At 35.8% G+C, this 25,570-nt stretch overlaps 2 protein-coding genes across 17 annotated transcripts in view; one reads left to right on the top strand and one right to left on the bottom strand.

Moving 5' to 3' along the window:
- DMTF1 (cyclin D binding myb like transcription factor 1) overlaps nucleotides 1-19,266 on the top strand; it is a 43,990-nt gene extending 24,724 nt beyond the window's left edge. For 8 of the 10 annotated variants that reach the window (XM_002818282.6, XM_009243058.4, XM_002818281.6 and 5 more), the window contains 11 exons: nucleotides 2,492-2,649; nucleotides 4,293-4,325; nucleotides 5,204-5,313; nucleotides 7,375-7,603; nucleotides 8,812-8,963; nucleotides 11,084-11,293; nucleotides 13,897-13,982; nucleotides 16,153-16,308; nucleotides 16,678-17,055; nucleotides 17,635-17,779; nucleotides 17,977-19,266. In XM_002818282.6, coding sequence (XP_002818328.1) covers nucleotides 2,492-2,649; nucleotides 4,293-4,325; nucleotides 5,204-5,313; nucleotides 7,375-7,603; nucleotides 8,812-8,963; nucleotides 11,084-11,293; nucleotides 13,897-13,982; nucleotides 16,153-16,308; nucleotides 16,678-17,055; nucleotides 17,635-17,779; nucleotides 17,977-18,086 — 1,767 coding nt within the window. In that variant the 3' untranslated portion in view covers nucleotides 18,087-19,266. The remainder of the gene's footprint in view (nucleotides 1-2,491; nucleotides 2,650-4,292; nucleotides 4,326-5,203; nucleotides 5,314-7,374; nucleotides 7,604-8,811; nucleotides 8,964-11,083; nucleotides 11,294-13,896; nucleotides 13,983-16,152; nucleotides 16,309-16,677; nucleotides 17,056-17,634; nucleotides 17,780-17,976) is intronic. The other 2 variants (XM_054559571.2, XM_063726094.1) reach the window with 1 other exon arrangement.
- Nucleotides 19,097-25,570, bottom strand: part of TMEM243 (transmembrane protein 243) — a 23,847-nt gene continuing 17,373 nt past the window's right edge. For 4 of the 7 annotated variants that reach the window (XM_009243061.3, XM_009243063.2, XM_054559575.2 and 1 more), the window contains 3 exons: nucleotides 21,953-22,003; nucleotides 20,874-20,978; nucleotides 19,097-19,697 (listed from right to left, as the gene is read on the bottom strand). In XM_009243061.3, coding sequence (XP_009241336.1) covers nucleotides 19,575-19,697; nucleotides 20,874-20,978; nucleotides 21,953-22,003 — 279 coding nt within the window. In that variant the 3' untranslated portion in view covers nucleotides 19,097-19,574. Of the gene's footprint in view, nucleotides 19,698-20,620; nucleotides 20,979-21,952; nucleotides 22,004-25,570 lie in introns of those variants that run through there. The other 3 variants (XM_054559574.1, XM_054559572.1, XM_054559573.1) reach the window with 1 other exon arrangement.

Here is a 25,570-nt window from a genome sequence, read left to right as displayed (position 1 = left end):
CAAGTTACCCATTTCACAGTTAATGGTCATTTGGGTTCTTTTTAGTTTTTTGTTATTCATTTGTACAAATCTAGTGGGTGTTAATTATGGTTTTAATTTATTTCTCTGATAACATTTTGATATGCTTATTGGCTATTTGTGTTTCTTCTTTGAAATTCCTGTTTGTGTCTTTCACCAGTTTTTCTGTGGAGTTAACTATTTTACCAGTTTTTCTGTGGAGTTTAACTTAGACTTTCTTAATGTATGCTGGGTACTAATGGTTTATTGGTTATTTGTATTACAGATACCTTGTCCCAATTTAGTGGCCTGTCTTTTCCTCCTCGTTAAGTGTCATTTGATGAGAAAAGATTTTTAACTGCAATATCAAATATATCATCTTTTTTGTTTGTTTTGCATGCATGCTTGCTTGTTTAAGAAATCATTCCCTGCCTCAAGGGCATGAAGACATTCTCACATTATCTTGTAAAAGTTTTATAATTCTGCATTTCATTGCTGTAGGTGTGAGTTATAATTTCAGTTGTATCTCTTTCTGTATAGATGTCTAATTCCTAATTTACAGTGTCCATTCTGTTCTAAATCAAGCTGCCACAAATTTGTTTCTAGGTTTTCTAACTTGTTTTCAGGTTTTGTTTGTTGATACTTAAACCAGTACAGCGCTGTCTTCAGAAATCCCAATATCTGATGGGGCAAGCCTCTTCATAAATATCGTGGCTGTTTTTGGCCCTTTGCTCTTTTGTTATAAATTTAGAATCAGCTTACAGAGAGTGAAACACTCAAATGGAGTTTTTATTGGATAGCATTGAATTTGTACATCAATTTGGGGGGAATTAATATCTTCACAGTATGTCATCTTCCTGTTTAAGAACATGGTATAACTTCATTTAGTTAGTTCCTCTTCAGTATCAAGTTTTATATTTTCCTCCATAAAAGACATTGATAACTTGCCTAAGTTCTGATGCTCTTAATTTTGACGCTGTGTGGGAACTTTTTAAAATATTATGTAAACTTTGTATAGAAACGCAAATAACTGCATTTTGATTTTGTATCTAGCAACCTTGCTAAAATTAGTTCTTTTTTAAAGTAACATATTTTTTTCATAGATTTTTGGGTTTCTACACATATATCACAAGTGATTCATCTTTTCTAATCTTTATAATTTTGGTTTTTTAAAAATCTGATTATCAGTGAATCCTAATTTGGTAAGACATATGAATATTGAATTTTATGAATGTTTTTCCCACGTCTGTTGAGATTTTACATTTTTTCCATAAAAAAATGTAACATTTTTTTTTCATAGATTTTTGGGTTTCTACATATATATCACAAGTGATTCATCTTTTCTAATCTTTATAATTTTGGTTTTTTAAAAAATCTGATTATCAGTGAATCCTAATTTGGTAAGACATATGAATATTGAATTTTATGAATGTTTTTCCCACGTCTGTTGAGATTTTACATTTTTTCCATAAATCTGCTGATGTGATTAATTACATTAATAGTTTTCCTGAAATTAACACAAACTTGTATTCCTGGGATAAACTCACTTTTTTACCTGGACATACTAATGTTTTTATACATTGCTGGGTTCAGTGTGCTAAAATATTATTAGGATATCTATGTTAGTGAATGAGTTTGACCTGAAAATTCTTTTCTGAAACTGCCCTCCTCTGGTTTCACTATTAAGGTTATGCTAGCCTGATAAAATAAGCAAAGAAATGTACCCACTTTTTTTTTTTTTTTTTTTTTAACTTTTGAATAGTTTAAGAACAGGATTATGTGTCTATTTGGTAGGATTTACCTATAATGTCATCTATGTCATGTGGGCCTAGTGTTTTTATTGTGAGAATATTATTTAATAACTGACTAGATTTTCTTGATGGTCTGTGCCTATTCGATTTTCTGTCTCTTCCAGAGTCAGTTTTGGTAAGTTGATGTTTGTTGTCTTCTAGGAATTGATTCATTTTACCAACATTTAAATTTATTACCATAAAATTGTTCATTTCTGTTAATGGTCTAATCTCTGCAGCATCTCTATTTAGGCCTCATTTTTCCATTTCTAATACTGTTTGTGTCTTTTAAATTTTGACAGAACTTTAATCATTTCAAGTTTTATTAATCTTAATGGATGTTTTCAAAGAACCAATTTCTAGATTAGTTTATCCTTTCTATGCTTTGATTCTGGATTTCATTGATTTTGCTCTTGTGATTTCCTTTTGCTTTCTTTAGATCATTTTTAACTTTTTATAATTTTAAAAGAGTTGATGGAAATTGAATTTATGGAATTTGATAGTTTATTCTTGGAACATTTAAGTGTCACTTTTGTATCTCTTGCAACATCTTAAAAGTTTATATTTGATTTATTAATGAATTAGTGATATATTTTTCTAAATGCCATTGATGACCTTTAACATTAAAACAAATTTTAAAAGCATAGTATATCCATATGCATTTTATCAGAAATCCCTAAATCAAAGAAATGTAACCCATTTAGGCACGCGGAATAAAAGATGCTACAGAAATCATCTTTGAGATGTCAAAAGATGAAAGAAAAGATTTCTACAGGACTATAGCATGGGGTCTGAACCGGCCTTTGTTTGCAGTTTATAGAAGAGTGCTTCGCATGTATGATGACAGAAACCATGTGGGAAAGTATGAGAACTTGTAATGCTGCATGTTTTAATGTAATTAGGGGAAATATTTGAGGAACTGTCCATTTTTTAAAAAAAAAAGAAATATAGTCAGGGTATTAATTGTTAATATTTTTATCCTCCCGGTCCATGTTGTGAATATGGTGAAACCTTATTATTAAAGCCTCTTTTAGAAATTAGGATCTAATTCACTTTATATAGGTTAGATTTAAGACTTGGCTTACTTAATATGTCAAAGTCTGCTTTGTAGTAAAGTAACATAAAAAATACAGTACTTGATTAAAGATTTAAGAAGTGTGAAAATAACTTGAAATTTATTGGTAACATTTTTCCTATTTATTTTTAGAATATAGCATTCCTAGGTCAGTGGCCTTTTTTTTTTTTTTTTTTTTAATCCAGAATGGAAAAGAACTACATTTCTGAAAACAATGCATGGATTTCTGTTTTAGGTAGCATTTATGGGAAGGCATCATTAAGATTCTTCAAATGCAATGATTATATACTGTTACTGACATATTTTTAATTTCTCTTTGGAAACTTTAGGTGGCAGTAGTATGGCTTATTAGATACTGCCGAGCTAATGGTGGAGCTCTTTCTCTAGCTCTTCAGCAGCCTGCTAATGAAAGTACATTTGAAAGCTGAAGAGGATTAAATTATGTTTTTGTGACAGTGGAAAAAGAGAAAAAATTTTAAATGGAGCATAAATGACTTGTTAGCAATTCATAAACTTTCCATGCATTACAAATGGTTACAAAGTGAGCAGCCTTTCATAATTATTAAATGGACATTTTTAAAAAGAACATTACATTGGCTGTATTGAGTACTTGTCTACTGTGATAAAGAGCAAGAGTATGTCAGATGTCCATACCTGGGTAAAGGAAATGAAGATAATTTTAATTTGTTCAGTGCTTTGAGGGAATTTTCTGTAGATTTTCTTTTTAGCTCTAGTTTACAATGTCACCCATAAGTTTTTTTGGAATAGTTATGATTTGAGAGTGCCAAAATCTAAGTTTGAAATAAAGGAAGCGTTAGACAGCATAGGAGCAAATGTATGTTTTAAATGTTGATTCTTTTTCTAGAGAAAATTATACAATCCTTACCTTTATTATAACTAAAAATATTTACTGTTTAAAAAAAATAAAAATAGAAGCATTTATTTTCAACTGTTTTGTGTGTTTTTTGTTTTGTTTTGTTTTGTTTTTTTTTTTTGAGACAGAGTCTCTGTCGCCCAGGCTGGAGTGCAGTGGCGGGCATGATCTGGGCTCACTGCAGCCTCTGCCTTGTGAGTTCAAGCTATTCTCCTGCCTCAGCCGCTCTAGTAGCTGGGATTACAGGCGCCCGCCACCAGCTAATTTTTCTATTTTTGGTAGAGACGGGGTTTTGCCATGTTGGCCAGGCTGGTCTCGAACTCCTTGCCTCAAGTGATCCGCCTGCTTTGGCCTCCCAAAGTACTGGGATTATAGGCGTGAGCCGCACCCTGCCTATTTTCAACTTTTATTAATCCACTTTAAAATGGGTTACTTTAAAAGTATTATATGCTAAGTGACTTAACATTCAGCTCCCTAAATGAAATTCTGATTTTTATTGAGGCTTTTAGCATTCATTGTTTTAATTGATTTTTAAAAAATTTCTCTAAATTTCTAGATATACACCTGAAGAAATTGAGAAGCTCAAGGAGTAAGTTTTAAAGTTTTTCTCATTAATTCTAATTTTTTATGTCTTACGTCCTTAAAAGTTTTACTTTGAAAATTTCAAGAGGTTTTTGGTATAATTGAATTGTGCTATTAAGCATGATTGGCCTTAAAAAGATCACATCAAATCCATTACTTGCACAAAATAACCATTCTCATAATGTATAATCTGGTCTCCTGATGCCATTCACCAGATGCTTCCTCATACCACTAATAGGGGTTCCAGAAAAGGTTAAGGGGCCATTTTTGGTGGCCTGAAGACTAAATTTGGGGAATTTATATACCAGGATCAAAACCAGGGTTGTGCTACATGGCTTGGTTTAGAGTGGTGACTTGGCAAATGTTTCAGTGAATATCTGGGCTGACTTAACCTTGCAAAGGCTATTGAATCTCAGGAAGTAGAATTTTGCTTTATTAAGTTAGACCTTAAAGTATGGTTTAATGAATTGTATGGATCATGAAAAAATTTGAAGGTAGATTCTGTTTATAATGATAAAGACCTGTGAAACTTTAGATGTCTAAAGAAGAGTTTGTTGGGTATATGCTCAAAAGGGAAAGTCTGGGGCTTGCCTGGGAGATTGTGTCAGTAACCTGAGGGGAAATTGGTCTTTTTTGAACACATATCCAAGTTACTTATTTCTTCTCTGACCCAGGAAAAAGGCAATTGCTGCCTGTTTTTTTTTCACCCACAGACAACTGTGGACCCCAAAAAAAGGCCACACTTTCAAACTTTGGCTCTCAAAGTATTGCTGCCCACAACTTCCAAACCAGTCAAATGGGAAGAAGAAGAATGAAGAATAAATGATGAAATTAAAAGGGAGAAAACAATTGAACCAAATGCTGATTGGCAGACTCTTGTTTTAGGCTCCGGATAAAGCATGGCAATGACTGGGCAACAATAGGGGCGGCGCTAGGAAGAAGTGCATCTTCTGTCAAAGATCGGTGCCGACTGATGAAGGATACTTGCAACACAGGTACTGTGACTGCTACTGGTAGCGTTTTCTTGTCACCACTTAAGCCTCCTGCCCCTTAGGATACTGCCTTTTCTTTGCTCTGGGGGAGTGATTTAGATCATTCACCTTAGTTCAGACTTTATTCTAGTCTTCCTTTTCCTTGAGCTTATTAGATATATCAAACTAATCTTTTACTTTGTTTTTGTATAAGGTAACATTGTCTTCAGGGACACAACATCACCTTAGTGTCAAGATGATTCAGATCTAACATGTTTCAGTTTTGTAACAATTTCAATACTTCCCCAGTTGAGAAAGTATTTTGAAGACATACATGCAGCAAGTAATTTTAATTTAGGCCCATCTAACTGTTGAATTTACATTAGCAACAGCTAATCAGTGAGTGTTTATGAAAAACTTTAGTCACAGGTAAGTCCCAAATTAGGAAGAAGCTGTGTTCCAAAGATTTGTACATATTTTGCTTATTTTAAACTCAAAGTATATTTTTCCATAGAAAAAATTTATGATTGGTGTTTCAGTCCCCTGGCAAGACCACAAATGCCTCTTAATGCATGCAGATGTCCTGATCATACTGTTAAACCTAATCTTTGCGACCAACAACGTATTTAGGCTCTGCTATTAACTGTCATTTAACCTTTCTCAGCCTCACTTCCCTCTGTAAAGTAAAGAGATTAGAGTAGGTGGTCTCATAGTGCCCTTTTAGCCATAATGTTCTCTGAAGGATCCACAATCCATGCCCACTGTTTCAATTAAAAAAAAAAAATTCTGAAGTTTAGCTTTAGCTTCTAGGGCATATACATTTTGACCTTAACCCCCTGCTCTAAAAATGAAATGAGAATTCTTTCCTGCTTAACTACTGCACTATCACTGTTACCTGCAGGGCAGTGAGAACATAAGTTCTACCAACTTTGTCATTCTGTGACATGGCTAGCTTAATGAAAGAAGCAGGGCTGTAAGCTTTAGATTTAGGATAGGATCTCAGAGTTTCATGTAAGATGCTGTGAGTACAGAACCCCTTTTGGTAACATAATTTGGAAGGACACAGTGGCATTTCCTGATTGCCATCCTGAGGGATTGATTGATCTGCCTGCTTCCTTCTCATGTTGTGACATACAGCTGCTGATGAGGCCATGCCATGAAACAGCACAGTCTCAAAGTAGTCCCATCCTTTAACACCATGCTAGAATAGGAGAGTAGGACTTTGTCTTGAATCCATCCACAGTATTCATAACTGTGCTTGGCATATAATGAAAATTCAATAAACATTTGCTAGATGAATGGAATCCCAAAGCAAGCAGTCTTTTTGACATTTTCTAGAGGTTTTTAGCTAGTAATAACAAAATGGAAACAGAGGTAAAGATGATGAAAAAAAAAGGCCTTTTTCACTTTCTGTTTTTCTGCTCTAGCTCCATAAGAAAAAGACAGAGAGGAACATTTGGGTTTATCTATTAGTGGGTTTATGCGTTTAGAAAACACAGGAATAAAAATAAATACTTGTATCAGACTTTACTAATATTTCATCACAGTAGCTTGGAGTTGAGATAATGGGGAAATAAGATGGTAGAAATCTAGTTTTTACTAAAATAGGTTGAGCCCATTGGTGTAATTTCCCTTGTCTCTCATCATTCATTCCTATAAGTAATGGCCTCTTGAACTTACTTTACTTTTGCAGAGCAGGGATTCTTAGGTGACAGTAAGAAAAAAAGCATGCCATTTCTTGTCTGTCAGCCATTGATGAAGCTCTTCCTACTTCACTGTTTATAAAGGACTTAGTGTAACTTGAGAATACATTCTTCTTTGTAGTTATGTTTTGGGTGGTTTTTCTTTTCATAATTGGTCACTGCTTTCCATTAGGATTCTTTATTTTCTTTTCTACTGAGACCCTTACTGGGCTAGTAAAATGAAACTGTCTTAGTGGGTATATATGGTTTTCCACCAGAGGGTCATTCAGAAACAAACTCTTAGTACTATTGCTTACTTCCTGTCAGTCCTTGTAAATACAGGGCTGAGTCAGATTTGTAAAAGAAGTTAGCAGTGGTAGTCTGGATGATTTCCTTCTTTCAGGGAAGTGGACAGAAGAAGAAGAAAAGAGACTTGCAGAAGTGGTTCATGAGTTGACAAGCACTGAGCCAGGTGACATAGTCACACAGGGTGTGTCTTGGGCAGCTGTGGCTGAACGAGTGGGTACCCGCTCAGAAAAGCAATGTCGTTCTAAATGGCTCAACTACCTGAATTGGAAACAGAGTGGGGGTACTGAATGGACCAAGGAAGATGAAATCAATCTCATCCTCAGGTTTGTGTCATGAATCTTGTAATGACAAAAGCCACTTAATTTCTGTGGATGTCTTGATAGACTTTCCTCTTTTGGTTTTCCTAGATGCCTAGTGTCTGAAAAGTATCCTTTCCATAGAGCACTACTGTTTAAGATCTTAAGTATTTCATATTGAGCTCTTTTGTTTAGTTTTGTGTTTGTTCCTTTTTTTTTTTTTTAGTGGGTTTAGTGCTCGTGCAAAGTACCAGATTGAAGGCGTGGAGACTGAAGTCCTCTCTATATCCACAGAACAGGTATGGCACAGGCAGCGGCAGTGCAACTTTTCCACTGTCCCACCAATGTGCCTCAGTCCTAGCCTAGGGGGAACACGTTTAGGATAAGAGGGCTGTTCAGTCTCCATGCCCTTCAATCCTTGGCTACTGTGTGCTAAGATTGCCAAGAAGGGGGCCCAGTCTGTAGTTACCTCCACACCTCCAAAGTGGACCAAATCAAACACATGCATTTCATACAAATTCGAAAAAGCTTTAAGATTTCATAGTCCCAGCTTATTTTTTTAAGTAGTTGGTTTAACCATTAAGACTTATTAACTAAAATGGGCAAAAATACTAGCAAGAAATTATTTAAGACCCTGAAGTAATAGAGACTGTCACCACGGCTACTCCCTACTGAAAATCAAATCATCACAACAAAGCTAGAAAAGGAGCAGATTTTTTTAAACCTCAAATTTTGTTGTACTATTGTGTTGTTTTTTGATTGCAGCTATTGCTTTTGTGTTGTTTTGGATTTTTTTTTTCCAACTAGTCATCTTTATAAATAGCTCATTTCTAAATATTTTTGCTGAACAATGGAAACACTCAGATCCAGGAAATAAATGACTTAGTAAATGCCACACTATGAAACATTGCATATATACAACTAAATCTGTTCTTATTCTAACCTTTAGCATACTCCTTTTCCTTCACAGTTTCTCATCTGGCTCTAACTATTTATGGTTTAGCCCATTGGTTGTACCTTTAATTAAAAGTGGTTGCTGTTGGTATTTCTTAGCTGTTAGCTCTGAAAGCAGATCTGCACTCCTGGAATCCTTTCCCGTGCAACTTAACAATAGCATCTCATTGGCATAACCTGCCATTCCCTTTATTTGCCAGTGCAGTTACCTGTAGTCAGAGGAGGGGTTCTTATAGAGAAATTAATTTAACGTCTAACAGATGCTTATTTTGTAACTGTAGGATAGCAGAACTTGATGTAGCTGATGAAAATGACATTAACTGGGATCTGTTAGCTGAGGGATGGAGTAGTGTCCGTTCACCACAATGGCTACGAAGTAAATGGTGGACCATCAAAAGGCAAATTGCAAACCATAAGGATGTTTCCTTCCCTGGTAATGTATTAACTTTTTAAGCTCCTCCCCTTCTCTTACCGTATTTACTCCTTAGGAGTGAGAGGTTAGAAGTTCTTTGCCCCAGCTAAAGAGATATCATAGCAGATTTCTACTTAGACTTCTTCCCTGTTTCTCTCAGTAATTGTTTTCTTCCCCAGAGAAGAGTTAATACTGTTTGTAATTTCTAAAGCCCCTAAAATGAAAATGTACACACTTATTCTTGTTCTTCTATGTAAACTATCAGGAGGAAATAAAATCATGCCACATAACGATTTAATTTTTATGTTTTTAGAGACAGGGTCTAGCTCGGTTGTCCAGGCTGACATGCAGTGGTGTGATCATAGCTCACTGTAACCTTAAACCTGTCAGCTCAAGTGATTCTCCCACCTCAGCCTCCTGAATAGCTCGGACTACAGGCACACACCACCATGTCCAGCTATTTTTTTTCGTAGAGATGAGGTCTTGCCATGTTACCCAGGTTGGTCTCCAACTCCTGGGCCCAAGTGATCTTCCCAGCTTGGCTTCCCAATGTGCTGGGATTACCTGCATGAGCCAGCATAGCTGGCCACTCATAACCTTTCAGTCAACAACAGATGTCATACATAGTATTGGTCTCACAATATTAAATACTGTATTTTTACTTTTTTTCTGTGTTTAGATACACAAATATTTACCATTGTGTTACAGTTGCCTACAGTATTTGTTACAGTAACATGCTGTAAGGGTTTGTAGCCTAGGAGCAATAGACTATATAGATCATCTAGCCTAGGTGTGTAGTAGCCTGTACCATCTAGGTTTGTGTAAGTACACTGTGATGATCCCATGACAGAATCACCTAATGGCTCATTTCTTAGAACATATCCCCATCCTTAAGTGATTGATGACTATATTTTTATTTTGTACAAAGATGTACTTCTGAAAACCTAAGTTTAAGTCAACTTTTGTGAGTTGTATAATTTCAAATATCTTTAGCTAGGTGTGTTAGAGAAATTCTGTGATAAATTTGTAGAACAAAGGCTCTGTAATTTTCTAATTTTATTAATTATATAAATCTAGAGATCTTAAATTGGGTTTGCTTAAAGTGAAGCATACTTTTTGTTGCCTGTTTTGCATTTAGGTACTAAACTGAGTTGTACAGTCTGTTTAATTTAGGTTATTAAATTTATTCCCCTTATTATAGCACTCTTAACTTCCATTGTTCCAAAGGAAAATTTAATGCTGAGGAACTTTGGCTTGATGAAAATGTGGTTTTTTAAAATTAAATACACAGGTATAGGCCAGGTGTGGTGGCTCATGCCTATAATCCTAGTACTGTGGGAGGCCAAGGCAGGAGGATCACTTGATGCTAGGAGTTTGAGACCAGCCTGGGCAACATAGCAAGACCCCATTACTACAGAAAAATAAAAACCAATTAGCCAGGCATGGTGGGCATGTGCTTGCAGTCCCAGCTATTGGGGAACAAGAGCCTGAGGCAGGAGGATGGCTTGAGCTCAGGGGTTCAAGGCCGCAGTGAGCTATGATCATGCCACTCCAGCCTGAGCAACAGAGCAAGACCTTGTCTAAAAATAAAATAAAATTAAATTAAAAATCCAGTTAGAGAGGATAAGCGTATTTTATGAATAGAGCAAAGCAAAGTCTAGAATTGGCTTCCCTGTGCAAGAATACCATATTACTGTTTGGAATAGATAAGTTGCTACCTCTAGACCAACAGTCCAAGGGCCTTTCAGCCCTGGGGGGAAAAACATACACTATTCGTTTAAAAAAGGAAAATAAGCTGTTTAGCATTGCCAGTATTCTTCCTAAATAATAATTCTATCAAGACACCCTAGAATAGAAAATGTCCTGTTTCCATGTTCTTTGTAATGTCTACCTTTTTTTAACATTATAAATCTTAGATGGCAAGAATAACAATATTAAGAATTAAAATTTGTTACGATGGATGTTTATAAAAATCTCAAGATATGTTGTTTTTTTAAATATCTTTTTATAAGCTCTCACATCCAGTATGCAGTTATTTATTCCAAATACTTTCCCTCCTTACCTCCCCCCACCTCCCTTGCTGCTTAGATGGTGGTCTGTCGGAGAATCAATGTTCTTTTTGTCTACCCATCTCCCTTCAGTCTTAATAAAAGGTCTTAAACAGTTACATGAGAACCAAAAAAACAACCCAGCGCTTTTGGAGAATAAATCAGGATCTGGAGTTCCAAACAGTAATACCAATTCCAGTGTGCAGCATGTTCAGATAAGAGTTGCCCGCTTGGAAGATAATACAGCCATCTCTTCTAGCCCCATGGCAGCATTGCAGATTCCAGTCCAGATCACCCATGTTTGTAAGTGTTTGATCTTCAAGATTCCTTGCTATTTGATCTATATGATTTGGTTAATGGCTCTGATGTTCTTTTGGTTTTCTAGAATGTTAATAGTAATTTATCCAAGTCGGTGAACTGAAGGACATCTAAGATATTTTGTTTAGTTCAGTTAATATTTGCACACAGAATGAATGTGTGACAGGAAGGATGTATAAGCAGTTGCCCAACCATTATAAACCATTTGAAACCATCTTAATTTCTAGATTTTGTAATTAATGACTTAATAGAAATTATTAAAAATATAAATTAGAATGAATGATAGAAAACTACCTAAAAAGCAGTCAATCAAGCAAAGAAATAGAATTCATCAACTGGTATGTCGTGTAGTAATTTCACTAGAAGACATATCAATTGGGGATTGATTTGAGGTCGTTTGGTAAAGAAATGAGTTTTGGCAAGGTTAAGAATAATTTTCTTCAGGGAGTAAAGGGCCAGTTTCCTATTGGGAACTGTGTTTGGACAGTTTTGTGCTTAATGAGATTATGGGAACCCAGCCATTGTTAGAATGAGAACTTTTTTTTTCTTTAGGTATAAGTCAAATTGATCTTTATCCCTTCCCGTCAGTCTTGAATTATAGTGACAAAAAAAGGAATGAGGATGAAATTCTCAGAACCATATTCTTCCTTGTCTTTTTTATTTTTGGTCTACATGATGCTATCTGCATTTGAAAAGATAACCCAAGAGTATTCCAATCACTGTTATTCTCAACCAGGTGATTATTGGCATTTTGAGCGACAGGTTTTTGCAGACTGTCCTTTACATTGCAGGATATTCAGTGTCCTTTGATCTTGCCCACAGAATGTTAGTAGTACATGCCAGTCATTATGAGAAACAAACACCCTGCATGTTTCCAAATATACCATTATGATTCCCTGGTTGAGGGTGTTTAACACCATATATCCACGTACATTGACTGTCAAAGTTACCTTAGAGACATTTAAACTAACCATACCTCTTATTCTTAAAGTCCTAATCTGAATTTGGTTATCTTTCTACCAGTGTAATCAACAATGAAGGATTTCTTTTCGTTTTTGTTACAGTCTGAGGATTGCAAAGCAACTAAAATTACTAGTCCAAGTAAATATGAGAGTTGCTATTGGATAGAAATTGATTGGGCATGTTAGTTTTTCTTGGCTATTGAGTTGACAGTACCCATTGGGAAGACAAACATTTTATAAATGATACCTTAATACTGATAGCATCATTTTAAATAGTATTTAGAATTTTCTGTCTTACAGCAAGAAAAATGAATATAGTAAGTGTTCTACAATCCACCTATTACTTGTAGCATTCTAACTAAAATCTCTTTTCGTTTTTTAGGTTAGGGAACAGGGATCAGCAAATTTCTTTATGTAATGAGCCAGACAGTAAATATTTCAGGCTTTGCAGGCCACATAGGTTTCTAAGGGATAGTCTTTGTTTTGCTTTTAAACAACCCTTTGAAAATGTAAAAACCATATTGGCCTTAAGCTACATTTGTCCCTGACAGTAGTTTGCTAACCTTGATTTAGTTTATCTAGAATCACTTCAAATTATTATAGCTGTGATCTTATGGATCCATCAAACAGTAAGATGAATAATACGAATCAAGTGCATTTCTATTGGTAAGGGCATTAGATTCCTTTTAAATAGCTGAGAAGTGTTGTGGTCAGAATTTAATAAACTATAATAAACATTACACAGTAAAAGTTCCGAATCATATTTCACATAATTTACCTATAGGTATGACTGCAAGCACCAAAAGATGACATTTCTAGCATGTTCTATTTAACCTTGAGCAGACGTTGATCAAGTCTGATCCTCAGTTGACACACATGTAAAGAGATTATACTGTCTGATCTTTATTCAGTCCCCAAATGTGGTCTTCTGAAATAATGCTGTCTTAACATTTATTTGTGTTTAAAAGCTCTTTTGATCCTCACATCTGTATGAGGTAGGCAGGACAGGTAAAAAAATATCTGAACATTAGTTTATAAAGTAAGTTATTTACCCAGGTTTTATACTGCTAGGAAGTGATTAAAGCCTAGTATTTTTGGACTACCAGTCCAGACATCCATACTGCTTACCCATATGTACAAGAAAACTAGTTTTTACCAAGTTCCTGTCTTTTTGCAGGTTGGTCTTAGTGTGTTCCTCTTTACTTACTACCATTAGAAACATTTAATCATGTATACCAAGGGTTAGCAAACCTTTTCTATAAAGGAACAGATATAGTAAATATTTTAGGCTTTATGGGCCTTCTGGTGTCTGTCACAGGTACTCTCTTGTAGTGCTAAAGTAACCACAGAAAATATATAAACCAATAGGTGTGGCTGTGTTCCAATAAACTTTATTTACAAAAACTGGCAATGGGCTGGATTTGTTTGTGGGCCATAGTTAGCCCACCCCTGCACTATATGTCATCCAAGACAGATTCATTAGATTCCTTATCTCTCATAAGAAATGTAAATGACTTCAGGTCTCCAGCCAAATTATTCAATATTAAATTGCCTTTATGATAATTGAGTACACTAGAGAAATTTAAATTTACAAAACATTTATTGTTGTCCTTATTCTTACCACAGCTTCAGCAGACTCTCCTGCTGCTACCGTTGACTCAGAAACAATAACACTAAACAGTGGAACACTACAGACATTTGAGATTCTTCCCGTGAGTAACGCTTCATATATATTGGCCATTTTTATGCATGAGAAAGATCAGTTGGTATCACTTTTGTGTTTCATTTGCTTATACGATTTATAAAAGTCTGAGGCCAAATGAATGGTAGACTAAATCAGACTTCCACTTTTATAATTTTAATCAGCTTTTCTCTCATCTGTATATAAACCAAAATGTTATATATATGAAAATGACAGTGCTAATGAGTATATACATACTGTGGATTTGTACTGAGTTATAATTTATAACCAAAAAGTTCATATTGGTTATCTGAGAAAGTTTGTGGACAAACTCTAATCATGAGCAATTTAACAACATTCATTCAGTAAACACTGTACTAGCCACTGGGGATACAAAATGTAAAAGTCCCAGTGCTAAGTGGTTTAGCTGCTTTGGAAATGTGTTGTAGCTCTTGAAGAGGTTAAGCACAGAGTTACCAAAGGATCCACCTAAGAGAAATGAAAATATCTGTCCAATAAAAACTTGTACATGAATGTTCATGGCATTAAACAACCAAAATGTCTAGCAACAGAGAAATGGATAAAATGTGCTATTGCCATGCAAATATTACTCAGCAATGAAATACTGAAACATGGTACAACATTGATGAACCTTGAAAAATAGGCTAAGTGAAAGAAACCAGACAACACAAAATATCACACAGTACTTGGCTCCCATTTATTTGAAATGTCCAAAAAAATAGGCAAATTTGTAGACGAAAAGTAGATCAGTGGTTTCCTGCAGCTGAAGTGTAGGTTGAAAGCGGAGCGTGACTGAATGCCCTTTCTAAAACAAGTAAACCTATAATTCATATTTCCTTAAGAAAATAAAAATTGTATTAAATCAAGATTTAATTTACCATGAAGAACACAGGGTTATTAGTGCAAGACTTTATTCATCCTCTCCCCAGCCAAATCCCAAGAGGATGGCCACCTTTGGAACTTTTTACTGGCAGCTTACTTAACCTAAGTCAGTCTCCTAATCCAGTGGTCTTTGAAATGGGGATGTATAAGACAACCATTTGACACAGGTAGAAAACTTTTACTTTTTTAAGCCCATTCCCCTGGTAAACAATATATATACACACCTACATATTTGAGGTATGTGTTCAGGTTTTTACTTATGGGGTCACAATATTTAGGCTTTCCCTGAATTTATTAACAGGATAATAATAGTACTCCAGCTTCAAAAAATTGTGAAAATTAAATGTTAAGTATATTAAATAAAACACATAATATATACGTGTACATATATTTAAAATAAAGCCTCACATTTGTGATTACTAAATGCTACCTTTAGGAAAATGATTTAACTTTTATGGAAAGGAAAAGAAATTGAGTCCTCACAGAGTTCCAGGCACTTTCATAATCATTTCTAATCCCAAACACTTTCCATGAGAAGTAGTTACTATCTCCACTTTAGCAATAAGGAAACCTATATTTGGGGATTTAGTACCCAGGAGAATTGTTTTAGCTAAGTACACAAGACTGAAAAACAGGCTACATGATTTTAACCCCCAGACCTATTTTAGAGTGCAGATACTTCTTTAGAATATTAAGATAAACCTAAATCAAATTTTTTATATAGAAGCTTATGGTCGTGAAAAGTTTATTGGTCAATTTTATTATACTTCCTTAAAAAATTTCAAATGTGTTAATAGTTAACCAGCTTTTTCAGATAAACATCTTTCTCCTTCAGCAGAACATTGCTAATTACTATTTCTGTACCCTGTCCCTTTCTATAAAAAATTTCCCAAAATTATACCGTGAAAAAGTGTTCAAGTAAACACTGCTGTTGTGCCTTTTTTTTTTTAAACTGGGGGACTGCCAGTTTTTACGTGCTACAAAGAAGGAAAAAGAGGGGTGATTGGGTGTCGTGGGTTACTGCACTGGAAACAGTGGCTCATACAACTAACTGTCTTGGTGCCCTGAAACAAATAGCTAAGACCAGACCATAGAAATACACAGGAGCAAAGAGCAGCCTCTTAAACCTTCAGGCTAGGTAATGACTTGAGACGATTATGCCCTACATTGTATTACTTGTTCGTACCTTCACAATGGGTAAGTACATTTGTGTCTAGTAAACTAAACTCAGTCCGTTTTTGTATATAAAAGTAGACTTAATCATTGTTAAACTATCTTATTTTTCCTTTTTCCTTTAGTCTTTCCATCTACAGCCCACTGGCACTCCAGGCACCTACCTACTTCAAACAAGCGCAAGCCAAGGCCTTCCCCTAACTCTGACTGCTAGTCCCACAGTAACCCTGACAGCTGCTGCTCCTGCTTCTCCTGAACAGATTATTGTTCATGCTTTATCCGTATGTTACATAAATTACTTGATTTTTGAATACCTGTTAGACCAGGATTAGTTGATAAGGACCAAAATAGAAGGTAGTTATCTAAACAGTTCTTCCTACTGCTGCTGTTTCAGGCACAGTGTTATACACCATCACTCTGCCTTCACTGGAGTGTATGTTTCATCCCTTCTCTTTATGTAAGATGGCTATATATTAGAATAGGGACATTAGAAGAACAAAGGCCCTAGCAAGTAAAGGACAAGGGTTCTAGAAAAATAGTGATAAAAGTATTTACAGTTCCAGAGGTAAGAGATGTGGGGGGAGACAGTGAGGTACCCCCGTAAATGTCATTTGATTTACAACTTTAACAGGTTCTTTAATGTTTTATAGCCAGAACATTTGTTGAACACAAGTGATAATGTTACAGTGCAGTGTCACACACCAAGAGTCATCATTCAGACTGTTGCCACAGAGGACATCACTTCTTCCATATCCCAAGCAGAACTGAGAGTAGATAGTGATATTCAGTCATCTGATTTTCCTGAGCCTCCAGATGCCCTAGAAGCAGACACTTTCCCAGATGAAATTCATCACCCTAAGATGACTGTGGAGCCATCATTTAATGATGCTCATGTATCCAAATTCAGTGACCAAAATAGCACAGAACTGATGAATAGTGTTATGGTCAGAACAGAAGAAGAAATCTCTGACACCGACCTTAAACAAGAGGAATCACCCTCTGATTTAGCCAGTGCTTATGTTACTGAGGTAAGTTGTACTTTAAGAACAACTGAATGGATTCTTGCCTTGAGCCTCAAACCTGCAGCTTGGGAAACTTTTTTCTTTAGACTCCTGAAATTAAGCTCAAACCCCTACACCTCACAAAGTGTTGTTGCTGGCAGAAATGGGCAGGCAGTGATCCTGTGGCAGTCAGGAAGAATAAGAAAACCATGTTCTATCTTACCACAGTTCCTCACTAAAACTTTTTCCTCTTTACCTACAATACATTGAGAAATGTTTGTTCGAACCCATAGAAGCATTTTCCTGAGAATGGTTAGTAATCTTTGTGGTTCAGCCTAGGAACATCATCCTACACTGTAACAGCATTGTGTCTTCTGTTATATTCAGCTGACCTATAACTGACCTAGTCCTTAATGAGTTCCTTTTGTTAAAAGTATGTTAGATCGTGAGGTCATCTTTTGTCCCTGTGAGACCTTAACTTTTTATTTTATATTCTGATTTTAAAATGGGTTATGTTTGAGTCTAACCTATACATGCCTATACATGGGATTTTAAAGAAGACTAGTAAGGAATATGAGTCAATATATTTTTTTTAATGTTATTTAGGGTTTAGAGTCTCCCACTATAGAAGAACAAGTTGATCAAACAATTGATGATGAAACAATACTTATCGTTCCTTCACCACATGGCTTTATCCAGGCATCTGATGTTATAGATACTGAATCTGTCTTGCCTTTGACAACACTAACAGGTACTGTAATATAATACTTACTATGTGCCTGATAAATTTTAGATGGAAAAAATCAGACATTTAATTGTTTCAGTCTTTCTTGATCCAATAAGTTACTAGTCCTGTTGAGTTCTACACTGTGGTAGAATACCTTAAATTCTTGACATGGATTAGAGAATAAATATATACATTTAAGACTAACTTGAAACTCGTTACAGATCCCATACTCCAACATCATCAGGAAGAATCAAATATCATTGGATCATCCTTGGGCAGTCCTGTTTCAGAAGATTCAAAGGATGTCGAAGATTTGGTAAACTGTCATTAGAATAATTATTAGAAATAGGCAGTTCAGGCAAAGAAGCCACACTTTTAATTACAACCTCTTCAAAGAAATAGGAGCAACCCCCAAGAGGCTTAATTTACCAATTTAAATAGCCACAGTGCTTAAGCCACACACACTGTTGCTGCTATGACTTTTTACTTCCTTTAAACACATCATCTGAGGTTGAGTTTTATGACAGTATGTAGTTGAGTGGAGGCTGGGAGTTCTAAGCATAAATCCCTGTGTTTAATGTTACATGGGAATAAGGAATTTCATTCACTTCAGCCATTAAGTTTAGAATCACGAAAGCTTAACTGCTGTGGTTTAGAGAAACTGTACTTTAAAGATCAGACATGACACTGCCTCCTCTCAAGCCTAGTTGTAGTTCAGATGAGTCTTTTCAACATGGTCTAGAGCTTACTAGTGATCTTCTGATCTTCAAGAAGACTAAGTTTGAGACTTGACCAGCATACAAGTATAGAGACCTAGGAGGTGGTCTTGTGGTGGTTACATTTGGTTAACCCATTGCTGGCAGTGGGAGCTGATTTAGGCAGGGTAAACAGGAAAGCATTAAAAGTTAAAATTCACTACAGGTTTTTTGTTACTTTTAAAGGGAATATGGATAAGCATAGTAACAAAACCCACCAGAATCTAAGCAGTTTTCACCCCCTCAGAAACCACTGTCATTAGTTTACAAAGTTAGCACTTTGAAGTAAAACTAAATGAGGAAGGAAGTAATGTTACCTATCCTTGATACCGTGACCATTTATTAGATGTTTTGCTATATAAATTACCAAGAGAATAGTTTGTCATCCACTTAATGTGTTAGCTGGTGGGGTACAATATAACCTCTCATCTCAGGCAATTTTAAAAAAACAATATTTGCTTCTATAACAAAAGGAAACAAATCTAAGAATCATTCCTGTACTACAGAAGGGTTAAGGCAAAGGTAGCCTTTTGGGCTTTTTAATGAATATGACCCCTATAGAAAAGTCAAGGGAAAAAAAAAAAAACCTTGTATAAATTATTTTATTTATTATTGTAATTAGATCTTCACAAAGTTGTCTTTTCACTGTCTGTTTTGTCAACGTGAAATTAAATTGTAGTTATAAGCAAAAGTTGGTTGCCTAGGGAACAATTGTATATTCAGTTTAACAGAAATAAAAGAATATTTGTCTTAAAATGCAAGATTTGTTTTTACATAGCCTTTTGCCGTACAATTATAAAAACTTCATTTCAAAAGTGAAATTTTTTTGTGCTGTTTTAGCTTTAAGGGTTGGAATGTTTAGGTGCAACATTAGCTCCTTAAAGAAAAAGCAAAGTGATCTAGGATATGTCTCCCTTGCAAGAGGGAATTAACATTTACAATTAACATGAAAATCATGTATCAGACTTCTGCAGGAGATTCTTCAGCATACCTTATCCAAAAATTACTCACTGTCCTAATGTATCATTTTGAAGAGTCCTGGTAAGTATTTTTCCTTGGCAGCCTCACCTTCCCACATCATGGAAGTACAGGTTTGCACATATACACAACATGATGATAGAAAATATGATATAGTAAATTAGCTTTCTAAATTTCGGTTCTAAGTCTCCTTGTCGATACCAGTAGATCTAAAAGAAGAAGAATTAAAGTTTATAAACAATTAAAATTTAAAATATAACATTTTCTCTACCAATTTCAAATTTCATTAGTATTTGTTTATTCCCCTAAATGAGACAGACATTCTCCATATTCTGAGGTCTCTACATTCCTGAGACCAGTACAGCCAGAATTTAATTCTTACTCTGAGTTTCCACATCCAAGATCATACTTATCCTACTTTCTCAGTTTACTTTCCTCTATATTCACACCCGTATACTCCACCAGTCATCTGGCAAGCTATCCAAGAACATATACCTGGGCATACTACTTAACAGGAAAGGAAGACAACATTTAGACTCATGATTCATACAATTGGTTCAGACTGCAAAATAGGGCTTCCATAATACATTTGGATTAAACTAGTTCATTGTTAGTCACTTTAGGCTTCAAGCTAGGGGAACAGGAAAGCTCCCAAAGTGGGATGGGCTAGTTCTTTTTCGGGTCATGGGAGTATATAGCAGGATCAGTGAATGAGAACACTTGGAGATGTCTCCTGGTTTAATTTTAACTCAGATAAGCAAATTACTATTAATTGTTTTTTCTTTTGATTCTGCCTCTAAAGGAACATGACATGAAACAATGTAGCCAACTAATGAATGATTGAACACTGAGGAGCCACCACCATCTTTGTTTCTTCACCATGAAAGAAACATTTGCAGTAAATAAAACATTTTTACAACTGCAGCTTTAGATTTCCCAGGAGGTTTTGGTGTTAATACCTCCATTGTGGGAGACAAACATGTAGATTAAACTTTGTAATAATCAGAATTAAATCCAGAGTGCTCTGTCTCTTCCCTTAGCAGTAACTGGCATTTCCCAAAGACTGTTGGCCCTTGCATAGTCCTTGAGTGAAGATGAATTAAGTAAATTAAAATCTTTGGCCACCTATGTCTTCCCACTAATTTTTTTTTTTTTTTTTTTTAGCTATCAAGGGAATGGAATTTCTCTTTGGGGTTACAACTTTGGGATTTAGGAGAAAAGGAGAAGACTCAGATTTTATTGAGAATTCTAACATACTTTTAGGGGGAGGATGAGGATATAATTAAGAGATACCGTTTTGTACAGACCCAAGGCTGAAAATTTTTGTCCTGTGCATTGCAACTTAAACCCTCAAGAACACTGTTTAAATTCTCAACAGTACTTACAAGTATGCAGGCAGTAATACTACTCAAAGAGATGCAGACAGCAAAGAATATATTCAACGGTTTTGGAGGTAGTTGAGGGAAAACAAAAGCACTTATCAGCGTTACCTGTATGAAGAGAAATTATGTAAGGCCTTAATAGTAATTCCAAGACTTGGTAATTACCAACTGGAGTCTAGGCAACAGTACTACAAAATGCTTCATGTTATAAAATTACATCTGCCACCAAGTTTGCTTTCTAGAATGTTAATACAGTAATTATAAATATGTTCGAGTTATTTTAGTACTTCCTCCTTTTCTAACCTTTCCCTTATGAAAGGAGAGAAAACATCAGTAATACTAGCTGATCCCAAAATAACTTCATTAACTAAACCTCACTCCCAGGATTAATGATTCTGCTGGAAAAAGTTCTAGCCATTTTGTTATTTTAAATATTTCTAGCAAAATGAATATAATCAAAGCTGGTTTTGCTATAACATTATGAAACACACTGAAAGACTTTTCTAATATTGTGTAGTTCTGTTTCTAACAGATGCAGCATTATATGCAATCTTTTCATTAAGAAGCCATGGAAAAAAAATTCTCTTAAATTTAATGTGCCAGAAAAATGTCAAACTATGGAAAATACAGCTTTTAAAAATTTTATTGTAATAGCTCCCAGATGTATACTGTATACAGGATGTATACAGTAAAACTACTATACACTGTGACCAAATCTTTTAAAACTTGACCAAAGGGTAATGGATATGTTCTTTAGGAACAAAATTAATAGAAATGGGGAATTATGGTAGATGACAGAAGGAAGTGGCTACTAGCCACTGACATTTTTACAAATTTACTAGGTAAAACATGGTAAACTCTATCTTAAAACCAAGTTGTCTGACTTGCACCATTTCACATATTCAACCTGGGGGTGGGGCAGAATTACATTAGCTACTCCAATTAGCAACTGCAATTTTGTGGTAATAAAGTTAAAAGCACTTATTTAGCTTTTTTTTTTTTTTGGAAAGTTAAGCATAATTGATAAAGTTTTCAAAACTTTGGCTAAGAGCCTGGGTGAGGCACAAAATGAGGATACTTACTAGAATCAATAAGGATGTTAAGCTGCCAACAACTAAATTGATGATTCGATCCTGAAAGAGAAAAGAATTTTTAAGCCATATAACTTGGATCCATGTTACCTTCAGTATAGTACAATGCAAGGCATTTGGATGGTTTACAATAAAGAAACCCAAGATCCAGTCCTTCTCTGAGCTTTACACATAAAACTACCAGACAAAGCAAAGTGTACTGAGCCATAAGAGTGGAAAATGTACTTTGGGAAAATGGCCAACTGGGGAAGGTTTGAAGGGACAGAACATTTATACTAGAGTCTTGATTGGGTAGTATCAAATGGGTAAGGGAGGCTTACAAATAATGCATGTGCTGCTGAGGATAGCATGAGCCAAAGGAGAAGGACAGGCACTGCAGGAATGGCCAGGCCAGAGCATTGGTTAAAAGTATCAGGAACCAGACTAGATGTAGAGTACCATGATGTATCTGGAACTATATTTGTAATACAGCTTAAGTATCCTTGTCTAGTCTAAAAATAGATGCTACTGTTAAAAAGGGATGGGTCCTAGAGTGCCAAGGCTTGGCACTTACAATCTTAAGAGACCATCCAGTCCAGTAGTTTTTCCAAGTTATTTATTAGTGAAGGGCTTTAGTATATAAACAAAATCTTGGTTGAATGAAGAACCTACCCTACTGAGCTTTCTTATCATTCCCATCCCACTCCAACCAACAAAGAATGTTTGAAAAACTGATCTAATCCTAATTTTACAGGTTAAAGTAAATTTAGGCCCAGTGTGGTTAAATTATTTTCTAAGAGTCATAGCAAGTTAAAAGCAATTTTGAAACCAGAGATTCCTAAATCCAGGTCACTGGTTAGAAGTAGTTTCAGGTACTACTAAAAAGGTAAAGTATGATAGTGACATGCAGTCTTATTTCTGAGAAGTCAAAGCTGAGTCTTTAACGAATCAGTCGTCTTAAATGTTGTTTTGATGATGGTCTGAGCAGAGAACGGCAGGATATGGAACATGCCGCCAATAAACAAAACCTCAGAGATGGGAAGGACACAGGAGCAATCACAGAGCAGCAACCGAATTCTCATTTCCAAGTAGTCGCCTTTTAAGGATAAGAACCCACAGAAGTTAAGAGTCAGGCAAAATCGGGAGGGAAAGAGTAAGAAAGCCAAGTATTGGATGTGTGTGATCTAACCAAGGACAAATCACAACTCTCCAGACCAAGGCCACTGCAACTGAAAGGTTACAGAACAAAAGAAACTGGACTCCAGCCACACCCTAACTCCAGAGGACTCAGAAGAGATCTTACCACGACCTCAGCTAGAGAAGCCTACACAGCACACAGGAGCCTGAACTTAGGACCACTTGTTAGGAAAGGGACCCAGGGACAAGTCACCGCTCACTTTAACTTCTTCCCACATGGGACAAATAAGTGTGTGTTTAACATAAAATGTGTAGAGAGACAAAATCCATGACAGCCCCACTGTTTTTGAGAAGCAAGAATATCTGCTGCTCTCTGAGCGCCAGGGATTTCCAAAATGAAGCACTGCATACCTCACAACAGCTCCCACCAATAGAAGTCAAGCCAATATATCACTAATTGCCAAATGACACACAGCAAGTTGCCTACCAGGATCAAAGTAGGAGAAAAATAATGGTAAAAGGATATTAACTATGCCAAGCACATTCACCAATCCTCTCCTTAAAAATTCTGGGATGAAATGGTAATATGACTGTTTCACAGGTAGCAAAACAGGCTCAGGGAAACAGAACTTTCCCAAGATCTCAATACCATTAAGTGATAAAGACAAGATTCAATGCCAGGCCTCCTTTCCCCATTTATGCTTCTCACCCAAAGAACAACCTAGAGTGCTAGTGCTGGTCTAGACAAAGATGTCAAGTGGCAGATGACACTTCAAAAAGCCTATTAGCAAAGTACTACACTATGTGCTTACCTTTCAAGAATGATTTCCTCATAGGTGATTTTGTTCCACACATTGTTGGATTTCTCCATATAACTGATTTTAATCATCCTGATGAAAATATATCTAAACTTTAATGAATACTTTCCTGCCTACCTTTTAGATAGTCACTGAACAGAATTCCAACAGATTTTCATGAATATCAGTTCTTGTTATAATGTAGTGGTCCCCTCTGGGATTCCCAAGATGGGATGAACTATTTAGGACATGGCAGAAGTGTTTCTCAGAATATTTTCTTTCTCCAAGCCAAGGCCTTCTGCTATGAACCATGAATTCAGGTATGGAGAGTTAACTTCAGAAGCCCTCCTACTTCTAATGCTCTCTGTTTTGTTTTAAACTTGCTACACAAAGTGTAGTCTATGAACCAGCACATCGGCCTCACCTGAGAGAACTGCAAGAAATGCAGAATCTTAGGCCTCACTGAGACCAACTGAATCAGAATCTGCGTTTTAACAGGATCTGGTAATTTATGTGCACATTTAAAATGGAGAGGCTGTGCTCTAAAGTTTAGTCTAAAATAAGCCATTTTTAAATATTAAGTTCAAATCACAGGGTACAGCTCCTTCCCTGGGCCTAGAGATTATTTTTCAGGGTTTTAGCAGCTCTTCTAGCTCCCAATCTCCAAAGAGGGTAATAGAGAATAATTAAATAGATAGTTAATTAACACTTCAAAGGACAGTTTGGGGAATAATATGCTCCAAATTGGAGCTAGAGTACATGGAGAAAAGTGAGTATTACATTTAAACTTTGCTGTTTATGGAATAAATTGAAACTCAGATTATTTCTACTTCTAAAGCTAGTCTCTATTAACTCAATTATTTCTCACAGAAACTAGCTCTGTCTCCTCCCCAGTTTTATTTTCACTCTAGTTCTACCTACCATAACTTGTCTCTCCTACCAGAATTTTAAACCTTGTACTGTGGCTTATTTTCACTCCACAAGGAAGCTTGACAGGACAAAGGATGGCAATTAGCCTGGATCCTTGCCTGCTGAGAGGACAGGATACAGATTTAGGATTTCCTTCCCAGAGACAAAATATTCTGCAACAGGTTTAGAGATAGTCTGAATTCATATATACATGAACATAAAGACAGACATTGTGTGCATACATACATATATATATATATATAGTTGAGATTTCACCTATATCATCTTGTCATATATTTATGCATTTAAACTATCTACTGTAATTCAGATGCAAATGCAAAAGTGAATAAAAACATCTCTACCTTCCAGAAGTTTACACTATCCAGAGTTCAGGAGGGCACTAAGACAGAAAGTGAGCTATCTTGGACAGTCAAGGAAGAGACTACCAGAGAAGTCAAAACCCTGAGGAAGACTAGCAGATGAAAAGGAAAGGAAAGATGGTTCATGAAAGGAATTCCACAAAGACCCATGGGAGAACAAAAGCATTGCTGTTACAAAAAAGCGATGGGACAAATGGAGATTGTTGACCAAGTTTCATGAGAGCTGAGAGGAAAGGAGCTGGAATGCAATGCACAGTGAAGAGCCTGGGCCTGATGGATTCATGTCTTTGTCTTCCTTTAGAATGAGGAAGGAGAAAAAGATGGAGATAACATGCAACTGGTTTGTATCTGGAATGGTGGAAAGCAAGTAAGGAGTATGTTATCTCCATTTACCAATGGGTAACTAG

Source organism: Pongo abelii, chromosome 6 (genome assembly GCF_028885655.2).
Source record: "Pongo abelii isolate AG06213 chromosome 6, NHGRI_mPonAbe1-v2.0_pri, whole genome shotgun sequence".
Classification (NCBI taxonomy): domain Eukaryota; kingdom Metazoa; phylum Chordata; class Mammalia; order Primates; family Hominidae; genus Pongo; species Pongo abelii.
Note: the sequence above shows the minus strand (reverse complement) of the source record. Positions and strands in the feature narration are given on the sequence as shown.